Below are 15,387 nucleotides of genomic sequence, written 5' to 3'. Positions count from 1 at the left end.
ATCCTCTTTCTCCCCAGGCCAGGGGCCACAGTAAGACACTAAATCACTGGGGGCACCTGCATCATATCATGGCCACAAAAGAAAAATGCATCTTTAGAGAAAATACATAACTAGTAAGCAACCAGGTTCCCAGCTTACTGAGAATGGGCCATTATCATTAATACCACCATGATCTATAATTTAAAAATGTTAATAGTTGCTTTTCATTACTTGGCAAAAAATTCTGAAAATCAGCTTGAAAAAGACACACATATTAGCAAAGTATTATTAAAGATTTATTGCAATAATACAATAAAAATTTAGAAAACATTTGTATGACTCAAACTGGTTTGGAGGTGGAAGAACAATGGGAAATTCCTGCAACACACATCGCAAAAAGAACATTATTCCTTTTAACAATAGTATGCCACAGAATGCGCTTTCCCAAATTACCCACACACAGATCCTTAAAGGAATCCTATCCACTATACCCAACACTGACATACTGTTTTTCCCCATAACTTACAGATGTGCAAAACTTCTTAGTTATATTCCATTACAAAAAAAAGTCTTTAACAGACCATTTTAAGCAGCCTATTTGGTGCCTGTGGGCCTTTATTAGTATTACCTTGTTTCAACAAATCATTTTAATATGGAAAACCAAGTTCATGACCAAGTTCTATGGCTTTTTGTTTAAAAAAAAATAACCAGCTTCAGTTTTTTAAAAAGCTGTTTACATATGGTTCTGGCACCTACATAAAAGATTTTAATGAGCAGCAAGGAGAGTAGAAAATTCAGTGGTTGAAATGTATATTTAAGAATATTTACAGGGTAGATCCAGTGCAGAATAATGGAAACCAAAACATTTCAGCAGTGTAAGCCAGTGTGTCAGTGTTCCAAACCACCAATGGGTTTGCTCACTTAATGCTAAGTAAAGTGCCTCTAGTTGATATAAACAAAATACACCCTTATCAGTCCCTCAATGTCCATAGTTCCTTGTAAGTGTGTTAAATTACTCTAGCTAGGACTTCGTGATGTCTGGATTCTGGTCTTTAGCTTCCTTTCAGTCAGGGCCTCACAGAGGCTTACTCGAGGAAAACCATGACACTGGTGCAGCTCTCCACTGAGGTCCGTCTCTTGCCGCAGGTCCCCAGTCCCAGTCTGGCAACTCTTGAGACTAAGCTCTTCTTTTTGAGGTCTGAAGTGCCTAGACAACTCCTAAGGTCCTCTGGTGTTTGCTTGCTAAGGCCTACCCCACCCACTCTCCCTGAGCTAGATTGGCATGGAACTGCGCAAGCCTAGTCATCACAGAGCAGACACTGGTAAGAGCCACCCCCCCACCCCCCAGCACAGCCTGATTGCTCCCTAAGTGGGAAGTTCAAGAGAGTCAGGGGCTTTGGGGCTCCTGGGTAGGCATAAACACCTTTCTTCTGCGACTCTACCAAATACTACATATGCGAATAGCAAAAGCTATATAGCACCTCAGATTTGGAGGCAAAGTATCAACTATAATAATTACAATAAGGAAAGAAGCTAGAGCAGGGCAAACCTGCCAAGTGATTTATCTGAGGTACTATCATGCTAATCACACTAACAAGATAAGGTAATGCTGCCTGTTAGGAATTTCTCATAGGATTTCTTTGTTGTAGTTGTTACACAGGACTTTTTCTGAAGTTATTAAAAATAAAAACTACTTACATATTTGTACACAATGCCTCTTTACGATTTTCTTATAAGATTGTCACTAAGAGAATGAGAAGACATATTAGCTGAAAATGACCTCTTGGTGAGGGAAGATTCTTGCTGTGGGAGCTTTCCCCAGGATAGAGAAGCACAGAAAACTGTAATGATTTGCTCTGCATTTCTGAGCAAAGGTAGTATCCTTAGAACAAAGACCTCTAGGAAACAAACAAGATGGGTGGTTTTCCCTGGAAATGCCTGCCACCTACTAAATCCCTTAGAAAGAAATTGGGATACTGGAAGAGTGACCAGACACCATTTAATTAAGTGGCTTTCAAGCTGTGCCCAGGAAAGCATTTAGCTTATGTAAAGAACGACCACAATGACCTACTTTGCACTCAGAAAATAATTTCAAAATGCACATAGTGTGGATGGTAGGAATTCAGTAATATAGGTAAAAATGAACTTATTCTCTTCAGAATACAAGAAAATAATTTTAAAAACCTTTAGGACATTGTTGCAGCTGATTCCTTCTGTTCATAGATGTGGGCCCTAAAGAAAAAAAAGACCTTAGTTTCTTTGGTGTGCGGGGAGAAGGACCAATGGGAATGTCTGAGGAGCTGCGCCGAGCAGCACAGGTGACGTCATTTTAAACTGCCCCTCCGCCCCCACAAAACACCAACCGTCCCCAGCAAAACCAAAAGCCTCGACCTAAACACTGAATATGACCAAATTATAAAGAAATCAAGTTTTCAAACTGCCTGCTGGTTCTTTGCACAAAAAACGATGGTACATAAACAAACTCATATTAAAACAGTTTTTATCTTTCGAGTCCTAATATCAACACTTCCTCGTGATTCAGCCTCAAACATGACGTGCTCAGCATCAGTCTCATTGTCATGAGGACCTAAGTCGACCTGTGATCAGAGGGGGCCCAAACGAATTTCTGCCTCAACATAACTGGCCATGTGACTGGTCCTTCTACCAACACAGGTCTGAGTAGATGGACTTCTGACCCCTCTGGTTCTATCATAAGCATGTCAGGCACCACCATTGGCCATGTGACAGAAATGCCTCAAAAAAACCAACAGTTTAACCTCTCTTTGTTCCAGGCACTCATCTTACCTAAAAACAAAGTCTGTTTACTAGAGTACAGCAGAACTTTTCCGATGAAGACTTGGCCTGTTTTGGCCCGTGCTGGTTAACGGTGTCCAGTGTAAGCTTTGAACCAGGAGGTCACGGAGGCTGCCGCGGAGGAGATCATCCCGCCCGCACTGCTGCTCGCGATGGGCGGGGCCACCTGAGTGCTCTGGCTCTGGGAGACTTCCACGGGCTGGGAAGGGATATCACAAAACCGGGGGCTTGGCAAGTTCTCCCAGTCCGTGCCCAGGTCTGTTTCCTCGTCACTTATGTGCTCATCTCCACTCTCGTCTGACTCTCCTGCAGCTCCGGGATCCACGAACTCCATGGACTCCTCCAGGTCTGCTCGCACTTCAAAGGGGCCTGACCTGTGTGCAAACAGTGAGGGGGCTTTTTAAGAGACATAATACGTAACAGACAACAGGTGACATAAGACCTGATGGGACACAAGAAACCCAGAGCTGTCACTGCACTGGCTTCCTAAGTTACCACTGGGCCGACTTTTGGTCTCTAACTAAGGTTTATTTACCTAATAACTGCCATCCCAGTAATGAATAAAATAATGATACCATACTTTTTTCCATTCTACCTACTTTATTTATGAAAATCTTGATGGAAAAAAACCCCATCCACTGAGACTTTACATGCTGCCCCAAAGTATGATTTCCTTTAAAAAAAAAACTGCTTATCTATGCATTCCAATGAGACGATTCTGACAAGAACAGTCACTTGATGTATACTCTGGTATGTTAGTCAGTGGAACAAATATGAATGGTGTATAAAGAGTCAGTGGAACAAATATGAATCGTATATAAAAGAGAAGTGCACAGATGTTCTCTGCCTTATGGAAGCCCCCAATTATTAAACTGAAGACTAGAAAGAGTGAAATGAATGTCAGGGAAGCATCCTTGGGTAGAGGTCAACAACAGGCTAATGCACACATTTTAAGATACCACATAATTTTCTAGGGTCACATTTGTAGCATAGAATGAGATACAACTGTTTGGAAAATATTCATCTGGAAAAGTACATACACTGTTTATCAGGGAAAAACTTTTTATTTCCCAAAGGTGCCTCATGACATCCTCATCTCCAAATCTAATAACCTTTCTCAGGCCTCAGCCCTGTGAAGGCTCCTGTGGAATGGTGTCCACAAACCCCACTCAGGCCTCCTGCTGCCTTTTCCCTCGCCCCCTTTCAAGTGCTTGCCAGTTCCTGATTCAGAGAAGCCAGGCTGCACTTCCTCGGAGTGAGCAGTCACTCTGCCCAGCCCTTCCAGGGCACTGCCCTGCAGCCAGCGACAGGGTGGGACACAGTGGCTCCAGCAGCCCCCAAGATAGGGACATATGCCTCGGTTCACCTCAGAGTTTCACTAATAACTACTCTGGGAAAAATGACAGAGATTAGCAAAAAAAAACAGAATAAATAAATATCCTAGAATTGTACAGTCTACCAGTTGGGCCTATAGTCCAAAATTCTTGGCCTCCAAAGCACGCCACCAGACCTGCACCTTCTGACTCACTTTTTTCTGGGTCAAGTAAGCCTTCATTCTTCCAAGACACTCACTCTATTTCCCAGCTGGAACACAGTAATAATAGTAGCTAACATTTCTGTTCCATGCACAGTTTCTAGGGCTTTCCAAGTATTAATTAAATTAGAAGATGTGCCACAGGTTTTCCTCTGGTGTTGAGGGAACAATGGACACCAAGAACTCAGACCAGGGGCTCCCCAAGCTTATCAGGCCTCCATCCTGCTCAAAGTCCTTACTTTGCAAGAGGTGAAGGGAGCAAGAACTGGGAGGGGGGTTCTCCCCAGTTGAGTCTTCCTTCCTCCCCTTGAAACTTCCTCAGACAAGCCAGTAACCACTGAAACTAGTATCTCAGCTCTTGAGTTCCTCTGCTGTTTTCCTAAAAGGTTCTCCTTACAGTTCATTTCTTTTCTCCCTTCCCTTTGTCTTTTACTTGGCAAACAGGTCTACTCTAAAGACATCTTTTCAGATTCCTTTCCTTAGCTCCACTCCCTAATGCCCTTCAGCCAGAGCTCTTTGCCTGCAGGCTGCTAACCTCTCGAACTTGTCTCAGACATCCCAGCCAGCCAATCTCAAAACAAAAGCCAGCTCGGACTCCCTCCTCCCCTCACGCTCCTGCCCGATATCCCACAGGGCAGAGTCCACTTGGCATTAGCAGATGCTCAATTAAGGACTTCACATGAAAGATAAGCTGGGGGATGAGTCCCAGAGAGGCCAGTTGGAAGGCTTTTAGTTCTAAGGAGTAACCACATTTCTGAGAACCCACAGGGGCAGAGCCATCTCCACCTGTTACCCAACAGGTGACTCTCACCTGTTACCCAGCTTAGAGGCCAAGCCCCTGCCCAGCCTACCCCAAACCATACACACATCACAGAGAACCAGCAAAAGAATTAAACCTTTTTTGCCTAATGTCTTTGGGGAATAAAGATTGAAATCACTCCTCTATTCAGTTTACGTGAGTAACTGGTCTCTAAGCAAAGGCCCTGAAGGCAGAATCCCACTGCTTGGTTATTCCCATCAAGGCAACACGAGGATGATCTTGGCTTTTTAAAAGTCTCTGTTGCAAAATATCTTACTTCAAAAGTGTTATCTGATAGAATATGTAGCAAGAGTGAAGCTAACAAGCCACTGTGGACTTTGGATGATAATGTGTTAATGTAGGTGCCATCATGGAAAAGATTGACCAGGTAAGAAAAATCAATAGATTTTTCAGGAGGCAATTAGTTCAGGAGGCAATTCTGATGAGAAGGGTAACTACGTGGCCTGAGAGAGTCTCCCACACAGACTGCTTATTAGTTGCAAGGAAGGAAAAATACGGGAATTACACAGTGGAGAAGCTGGAAAGCATCCTGAGGGTGATCAAATTACATCACCAGGGAGGGACAGGTGGCTCCTATGGGCCTCCAGATGTGGTCTCCAGAAGATGCTCCCACCCAGGCAGGTGTTCCAGCCCAGAGTGTACAACTTGAAACTCACTGCAAGGAAACATCAAACTCCAAATGAAAGTTCCCTTAGACAAGGGAAAACATGTTAATGTCCTGCCCCTTAAAATGGCTTAAAAATATTCCAGATTTAAAGGAGGTTAAAAAGACACAGCAAATAAATGCAGCACCCAATTCAAGGCTGATCCTGCACTGGGGAGGAAAACTGCTGTCATAAAGGACATTCTCTGACCAACTGAGAAAATGATGTGTAGACTAATAGAAATATTGTTGTCAAGGGTAAATTTGCTGATGCTGAAAATTGTACTGTGGTTAATGAAGGGTGCAAGAGCCATGATGTGTGTAACTTAACCTTATAGGGTTCAGGAAAATGTGTGTGTGTGTGTGTGTGTGTGTGCACACGCACGCACATGCGTATTTATGGAGACATTGCACAAATGATAAAGCAAATGAGGAAAATACAAAGGTGAATCTGAGTAAAGAGTTTATGTGTCTTTGTACTATTTTTATTTTTTTGCAATTTTCTGTAAGTTTGAATTTATTTAAGGACAAAATAATTTATGTTGGGTTTAGGATGAGAGCCTGAAGTTACACTAGCCTCAGTGGAAAAAGGAAGTCCCACCCAGTTTCCATTAATAATATCTCTAAAGCCCAATTTCTGACTGAGGCAAATGTGAAAGATGACCTCTGAAGCTCCACTTTCTGACCTCTGGGTTCACAGCATGAATTCGGATATGCACGTGTATGTGTGCTTCAGTTGGATGGAGCCTTCTAGATGGGAAAACTCAATGGTAAGCCCAGAGAAAACTGCAGACCTGCCAAAGAAGTCCATTCTCAGTAGAAGAAAGCCACTACCAACACTGGTAGCATGTTTGTCAAAATGAAATGGCAAAAACTTTTTTTAATGGCTGAAAACTGAAAGACTTTCCTGAATTGCACTTTTTTCTTGACTGAGGTTGAAGATTTTTTTTCATTTGAATACTGACTACTAGCATTTCATTTCTGTGAACTGCCTACTTGAGTACTTGTCCGTTTTTCTATTCGGTTTATCTTACTAATTGGGAAGAGTTTAAATAACTTAAGATTTAAATCCACTTGTTTTCGTGTGAAGTTGCAAAACGTATCTGTTGCCTTTTAACTTTGCTTATGCTGTCTTTTACCAGAGACATTTAGAGTTTATACAGTATAATGTGTAGCTCCTTTTCTTTTAGTTTTTGGGGTTTGTGGCTTGCTTGGGAATTCTCTCCCCACCCTATGATTATAAAACACTATCTTTTCTCCTTGTTATTTTATAGCTTTTTAAGAATAAGGTATTTTGTGTCATCTGGAATTTATTTCTATATATGGAATGTAGTAAGAATCCGACTCTTTCCCCCATATGAATACCCAACTAGCCTACCACCACTGAGCTATTATCATCTTACTGAACATGCGACCCCTATCATATATTATTACACTCACACAGATGCCAGGGCCTCCTCTGGACTCTATTCTCTTCCTCTAATTGCGCCACCTACATGCATGCTAACAGTGCCCTGTTTTAATTACCTTTACACTATGTTTTAGAAGGGGCAAAGCCCATCTCTTATTATTCTGTTTCAAAATTTCCTTGCAGATTGTGCTTCTAGTTGAGCTTTAGAATCAGTTTGTTTGTCAAAGTTCTATGAAATATTTTTTGAAATTCTGATCAGGTTTCCTTATGGAGAGAAGCAGCTTTTTTACAATACTGAGCCTTCGCTGCCTAGAAAACCGTAGTATCACATTGCTCTGGAGGCTTCTTATTTCTCTTGGATATCCAGTTCAGTATAATGTCTGCAATAATGTCAACTTAGTTTCTGTCTTTCTTATATAAATACTCCTTTCTTCTTTCTAAATAAAATTCCAGGCCTCCAGAGCAATACTGAGCCTTCGCTGCCTAGAAACCTGCAAGGGTCTTCACTGCTTCAGACCTTGTTTCTTTCATTCAGCCCCATACCTCATATAGTGCCTGGCAGACATTCGAGAAATACATGTTCAATAATTTTTGTTAAAGTTTCATATTTTTTTAATATAGGTTTGCATGTTTTGTTAGGATTATTCCTATATAATTTAGAGTTTTTGTTGCTATGGTAAAAGAAACCCTTTTTTTCCATTACATGTTATGACTAGTTGTTAACATGTTAAGAAAGCAATGGCTTTTAGTATGTTGATCTTGTATTGGGTCACCATACTGAACTATCATTTCTAATAGCTTCTTATTTCTCTTGGCTATCCAGTTCAATAGTCAATAATGTCTGCAATGTCAACTTAGTTTCTATCCTTCTAATATAAATACTCCTTACTTCTTTCTAAATAAAGTTCCAGGCCTTCAGAGCAATGTTAGCATAGCAGTGATAGGAGGCACTTTTCTTTTTCCTGACTGTAGAGAAATGCTTCTATTACATATCTTTGCAAGTAACATGTCATTAAGTATATAGATTTTGTATAGGTTTGTGGTAGATATCTTTTATTGATCATCTATTTTTACTTTGCTAATAGTCTTAATTATTACAGAGAACTAAATATTACTCATTACTTTTCTGGCATCTGTCAGGTTGAATTGATGTATTTTCTTCTTTAACTTGTTAATGTGATGGAATGCTGTGCATCAGTTAAAAGCACAGGTGTCTACTGCTTTGTGGAATTAGCCAGACATGTGCTGGACGTTGGCTCCACCACTTTTTCTGGCTCTCTGCCCATGGGCATGAGTGACCACACCACAACGCAAAGAATAATAGTCTTACCTATGATTTAATGCACATAAAGTAGCTGGTCCAGTGTCAATAAATATTCATTCATTCTTATTAAAGAAATATTTCCTAATGTTGAACCCTTTACAAACAAGGTACAGAAAGGATAGCAAGCAAACCCACAGAAATCAACCACTAAAACCAGAATGGGTTTCCAAAAGGTTTCTGTGGCTCATGAACTAACGAATGGGATTGGGGTAAGGGGCATGAACTTCCTTAAAAATGGCACAAAATTCTGGGCACACATGCAGTTTCCTGGAGAGAGTTCACAGCTTTTTCCAAAGGGGTCTATGTCCCAAAAAAAGGGTGTGCGTGTGTGTGTGAGAAAGAGAGAAACACAAGACAGTGGTTACGGGCAGATCACCGGGGGAAGTTCACTACATGGGTCACCCAGGCAATGGAGGGGATCCCCTCTGAGCTGCGTTCCAGTGTTGAAGCAAATGAATAACAGGATGGGGAGTCCCAAAAGAACTTTCCCACCTCTTATTTTTCTTTGTTCTCTTTCCAAAGTACAAAGACATTAACCAGGTCAAGTCTGCAGAAATGCACAGATAGCCCGCTAAGAGCAAGGACCAAAAGCAGCACCCCATAGACCAAACCTGGTTGGTCTCTTTTGTTACTGACTCCCATTTTTAAGCTAATGGATCTTAAACTAGTTCATCTCATAAACTTCTAATAAACTCTTTATCTCCAACAAACGGAGGCCAGATTGACTCAGTGACAAAAGGGAACTGTGAAGACCTGTTAGGATGGGAAGGAATGAGCAGGCACAGAAGAATATGAACAAGAAATGGAGTAGACACTAGGCTACACTAGAGAAGAAATAGACACAGATTCAAAGAGGTGGCTTTTGGTCTTCAGAGACAGCACAGAAAGCCCTATTCCAGGAACACTGAGTTCTTCTACTCTACTTTAGGTATGTTTGATATTAACTTTCTCAGAAATGATTACACAAGGACATTTATTTCTGTACCAGAACGCATTGTTTTTGTCCATTTTGGAAGAGTAGGGGTGGGGAGTAGGCTATGCTCTGCAAACACTTATGACAACTCTACTTAATAAAGCAGTCATAATACCACTAGTTGGAGGAAAGCAACCTTCTTACCTGCCTAGGTGTTCAGAGTTCGGACTGACCAGGTACATCAGATTCCTGAGGGTATGCAGTGGTTGTAATTGATCTAAGTTTACATGCTAGAAAAGGCAAAAAATTAATTAATATTTTTAATACGTAACAAGTAAGAAATTAGTTCAGCATACTTTGCATACCTGGGAAAAGCATAAGTAAAGAATATTTGCATTCAGTTTCTTCACTGCTCGAGTAAATTTCTGTCTGCTGAGATTTTCCCCACAAAATTCACTGTAAAACACAATTTGTAACATTGTATTTTTGGAGGAAATTCTAAATTAAAATGTTCATATTGAATAGTATGCTTTATATATAGTTCAGGATAAAACATATCCCTCATCTTTCTTCTCTCTCAGTAAATTAACAGAAGCTTTCTAAGACTGAACGACTGCCCTCACGGAGAGCATGTCCATACCCCAATAACAAATACAAATGCACATACTATCTGAGCAAGTGATTGCACTTCTGAAAGCTTATTCTACACAAATACTTGCACACTAATTAAATGTACTTAAAAGATTATTCCTTTAAGTATAAATAGGGGACTAGAAAGATCTTGGCATGTTTATACAAAAGAAACTTTGCAACTGTCCGCTTTGTGCAGAATGGCAGCAGAGGGCTCACAGTGGTCCCACATGACCTGCAGCCTCTTTCCCTAGGAACCCACACAGCTGGCTCCCTCCTCCCTCAGGTTTACATGTGATCACACACCTGCCCAAACACAGCCAGCCCTTCCCTGCCTTCACATTCCCCTCTCACTCTGCTTTAACCTTCTTTACAGGGAGAACTATGTCAGCCCAACCCTGCGGGTTTATTACTGTCCCTCCATTAGAATGTAAATGCCAGGAGAGCAGGATTCTGTTTTGATCACACTGTACCCCCTTCAGTGCCCAGAACAGTACCTGGCACACACACAAGTGCTTGACAAGTATTTGTTAATAAAACTTAAAAAGGTGCAAAACACCTTAGTACAGAATGGTAACTTTTGTGCTTAAAAGTCGGAGGTAGGGGGGATGGTAATAATATGTATTTATATTGGCTTGAAAAGCAACAGTAACTATAGGTGGGTAGGAAGCTCTTAGTAGGAACTGGGTAAACTGTAAAATTTTATATATATTTTTAATTTTAAAAGGCATGTTTTTAATTTTAAAAAATAATGCAAAATCCAAATGTTATAATTTACCCAGTTCTTATACATGAGCATACCTTCTGAACATTCTGGTTTTTCCTTCAATTTTTTTCAAGTGGTCTTCTCAAAGACTTCACATGCAATTTTAAGATAATGAAACAAATTTACACATTAGGCTATTGAAATGAATCTCAACATTTCAGTCAGACCTTTTCTGTCTTGGTAATACTTAAATTCTTCTTTTCAAGTTAATTAGAATAAATAAGAACACAACAGAAAGATGAGTGATCCATGACAAAGATGATATCACCCCCTTCAGTTACTTGCCTGTTGCAAAGTTTTTTGGGAAGATTTATGTCCAGTATATGAGACAAGATGTTGACCAGCTGAGTCGCGTAGCACAACGCAGCACTGATCGTGTAAGCAGGGTTATTATGCTCCATGTCTGAAGTATAAAAATGACAACCATACACTAAACAACTTTAATTTCAACAAAAACAATGAACCTAGACTTATGATTTGTAATTTTATCATCACATTATTGATGGTTATATTTTACTTCTTACTAATCAAAAGGCCATGGCCAGACATTAATGTTTCATCATTGTGGTTTCTGCTGAGTGGAATGAAACCTAAGCAAACAGGCCCAAACAGGCCAAGCATTAATGAAATTAAAGTCTGAACTGCTTGGACCCAGTAATGTATTATTTATGAGAAAAATTACTATCCAACTTAAATGTTACCTCCTTAGAGAGGCCTCCCAGGGTACCCTATGGAAAAGTATTTCTCTGCTATGAGACCCATTCCGTGATGGTGCGGTTTGGTCCACAGCACCCAGTCTATGGTGCCTCTGATTATTACTTACTAGTTGATTCCTGCCCTCTCCACAGAAAGGCAAAGGGCTACACCTATCTGGGTGACATCACCTTTGCATCACCAGCACTGTGCATGACAGACAGCACATATATACTAAATATTTGCTGAACAAGTAAATGAACACTCCTCCAACAAAAAGAAGCTCTAGGGGTTTTAAAGGGTTTTTCTATTGGGCTATTTCAATCTCTATTGAGGACTGCTAAAACAAGCTCTTTTATTTACAAAGTTAGAAACTATAAAAATAGGACTCAATGGGCTAAATACACTTCTTTAAAGTGAGGTTTTTTTCATATAAATAAAGCTATTACTGATCCCCAAAGGGTGACATATCTAAAAATATGTTTTTAGTCCATCCACTGATGGATAAACAAGATGTGGTACATCCATACAATGAATTATTATGCAGTCATAAAAAGAATGAAATGCTGATACATGCTGTAATGTGGATGAACCATGAAGGCAATTTGCTAAGCGAAAAGAGCCAGATACAAAAGGCCATGTAGCATGACCCTGTTTACATGAAATACTGAGAACCGACAAATCTGTAAGGACATAGGGCAGGTAGTGGTTGCCGAGGGCTGGGAAGAAGGGGGAGGTGACTGCTTCATGGCTTCGAGCTTCCATTTGGGGTGATGGGAAGTTTTGGAACTTGAGAGAGGTGATGGTTGCACAATGCTGTGAATGTAGTAAATGCTGCTGAATTGTTCACTTTAAAACTATTCATTTTGTTATGTAAATTTTACCTTAACTAAAGAAAAAACATATACACACACACACACACACACACACACACATAAAAAGCTTTCAGAGACTATTTGTTTCTCACCAGGCCCCTGTGTGGTTTTCTTCTCCTCCACCCAGCTGTAGTAGGCAGAGTAGTCCCCATTGTTGGGAAGGCTGATCCAAGGCCCTGTAATGCTAATGCTCGTGTCCCCATTGTGATCATCACAGACCCATCTCCCCGAGAGGTAAGTCGTCCTCCGGGCCTCTGCGAGCTTGCTCACAGTGCTGGAGGTCATGGCACTGTCACTCTCTGAAGAAACATCAGCGGGATCTCTAAAAACCGGAAGATGCATACAGATTTCAGGGGACTGGGCTTTCAAGAACATGTAACATACTTGCCAGGAATCCAGAACATTGAAAAGATGCACTCAAGGACAGGAATTTAACAGGAACATACAAAGAGAAATACTTCTGTCAGAGGTGGAGATCAAACTAGCTGTGGCACAGAAGCCCACACCATGAGCTCAGGCCTCAAGTTTTAGGTTCTCAAACTATTTGATCTCAAGACCTCTTTACATGCTTAGAATTTTCTGAGGCCCCCAAAAGAGCTTTTGTGTATGGGGGTTAGACCTATTGATTATTTACTGTATTAGAAATCTGAGAGAAATTAAGGTTTTTATTAAAAAAAAAAAAACAAGTTAACCCTTGAACAATACAGGATGTTTTAAGGGCACTGATCCCCCATGTAATCAAAAATCTATATAACTTTTGACACTCCAAAGACTTTACTACTGATAGCCTACTTACTGTTCTCTGGAAGTCTTACCAATAATATAAACAGGTAGGTAAACACATACTTTGTATGCTGTATGTATTATATACTGTATTCTTACAATAAAGTAAGTTAAAGAAAATGTCTTTTCGAATTTTTGAGACAAATCTCCAAAAGGCTTCCCAATATATTTATTGGGAAAAGAAAAAACCATTATGAAGTGGACCTGCGTGGTTCAAACCCAAGTTGTTCATGGGTCAACTGTATGTGTTAACATAGCCTATTTTAATGAAAAAAATCTGTATTTTCAAAACGAGAAAATTAGTGGAGTTTGTTGACCAGCTGAGTTGCAGAGCACAATGCACCAATCAAGGTTTTCGAAAACCTCTTTTCATACCCAAGTCTTTCAGTTGTTCTTCCAAGTAAAAACTGAGTCCCTTAAAAAAAAAAACAACTAGTTCCACTTGCCACTCACTCAAGTGCTTTTTTTGAAGCTGCCATGGCACTCCTGTGTGGGGCACAACTGCTTTTCACATACCTACTACTTCCTCATACGGTGCAATAAAAAGATATGTACACAACGGTCAAGGCGGTAACATTTAGATAAAATTAGTAGTTTCTACTGCTTCACCTGGAACACTCTTAATGTGAAACTGTATGTATGATATACTTTATTCTTACAATAAAGTACGTTAAAGAAAATGCCTTTTTAAGCTGCAGGCACCTGGTGGAATACAATGACTCTCTCACTACAGTTTGGGAGTCACTGCCTTGGTATCTATCAAGGCACCAGAGGTTTTAGCCACTGTGGCTTTTGAGTCACCAGTGCAAATGTCAACACAGTGAAAAAGGAAAGTAAAGTGTTAGTGATTATAAAAATAGTTTTGACTGCACAGACCCCATGAAAGGGTCTCAAGGACCTAATAAGGTCCTCGAACCACACTTTGAGAACTGCTAGCCTACAGAGTGGAATGGGAATGAGAAGCCACAGCAGGTACAAACGCACAGTGGGAAGAACACAGTATGTCAGAGGAGTGGAGATGATCAGTGTAGTTACATGCAGGACACACAGTGGAGATGATCAGTGTAGTTACATGCAGGACACACAAGGGAAGTGCCCAGAGATGGAGTAAGTAGGAAACAGGCAGACGGGGAAGGGCCTTCTGTGCTGCACCAAGTTTAGATTCTCTTTTCTTGGTCAGTGGTTCCCAATCCTTTTTTGTTCTGCCACAATATACTCCTAAGATAACTCCTCCTGGCTGCCACAGAGAAGATTAGGGATGAGGGCACTATGGCCAATTCTAAGCTGTACCTCTATTTCTTCCTTCTTTCACTTGAGGAAGTTTGAGAAATGTGAATGAACAAGACTTATTTAGGAATAACTTAAAAATATCGGCTGAAAAAATTAACAGTATATAATAATATACACTAATAAAATATTTTAAAAGCACAGGTATAGAAGAAAAAGGTTTTCCTCCATGTTTTTCCTCTGCTACTTTCTATCCGGTTGTCAACCTCCTTAGTCTCTCAAAATCTGAAGCAGTGTCTTAACCTTTGTTTACTTAGTGTCTTTTAATATTGAGAGCTTGGCCCATCAGAATTTAATTTGTCAGAATGTTTCTGTTTTGTCAGCTTTTTTTTCTTTACACCAATTTTTGGATAATCCAACTTTCTGCCATTGATCCAAAATGCCACTTTAGGGTCTATTTCTGAACTTTCTATTCTGCTGTATTTTGAATTTGCCTTTTAATTTTTATATTTGCCAACTACTGCTAATGAGAAGTTATTCTGTAAGAGTCAGAAGCAAGTTTTCAAGACAGAAGCAATAGTCAAACTTGTGGGCTTTTAGGAAGCTAATTCTGGCAACAGACAAATAACACACTGAAGCTGAGGTAGCAAAGAACAGTATTAGTCCTAACTAGCAACAGGCCACTGACTGTCCAATTCCAGGGAAAGCTGCAGAAAGTGAGAGCAATGAGAAGAGACAGGAAATCCTCAACTGGAACAGCCTGATGGTAGTGAGAAAGCAAATGAAAATCTTCAGTAGTAGGTTCCAAACCTGGATAATCATTAGCATTATCAGGGGAAGTTCAAAAAATAAATAAATAAAAGTATTAGAAGGAAGTTGGGAGAGTGAACTCTAGAACCTGTATTTTTCGAAAGTTCCTGAATGGTCCTGATGAACAGCCCGGTGGGGAACTACTGTCCTGCCCATCCCACTGAC

The 15,387-nt window shown here is 40.3% G+C and overlaps 1 protein-coding gene across 3 annotated transcripts in view; it reads right to left on the bottom strand.

The window, feature by feature from the left end:
- Nucleotides 1-253: 253 nt before the first annotated feature.
- The window catches only part of ATG14 (autophagy related 14), a 38,323-nt gene continuing 23,189 nt past the window's right edge, over nucleotides 254-15,387 (bottom strand). For 2 of the 3 annotated variants that reach the window (XM_017655629.3, XM_037016397.2), the window contains exons 6-10: nucleotides 12,495-12,724; nucleotides 11,120-11,237; nucleotides 9,804-9,894; nucleotides 9,643-9,728; nucleotides 254-3,167 (exon numbers count right to left, since the gene is read on the bottom strand). In XM_017655629.3, the coding sequence (XP_017511118.3) occupies nucleotides 2,861-3,167; nucleotides 9,643-9,728; nucleotides 9,804-9,894; nucleotides 11,120-11,237; nucleotides 12,495-12,724 (832 nt within the window). In that variant the 3' untranslated portion in view covers nucleotides 254-2,860. The remainder of the gene's footprint in view (nucleotides 3,168-9,642; nucleotides 9,729-9,803; nucleotides 9,895-11,119; nucleotides 11,238-12,494; nucleotides 12,725-15,387) is intronic. The other variant, XR_005060776.2, reaches the window with a different exon arrangement.

Source organism: Manis javanica, chromosome 8, assembly GCF_040802235.1.
Source record: "Manis javanica isolate MJ-LG chromosome 8, MJ_LKY, whole genome shotgun sequence".
Taxonomy (NCBI): Eukaryota; Metazoa; Chordata; class Mammalia; order Pholidota; family Manidae; genus Manis; species Manis javanica.
Note: the sequence above shows the minus strand (reverse complement) of the source record. Positions and strands in the feature narration are given on the sequence as shown.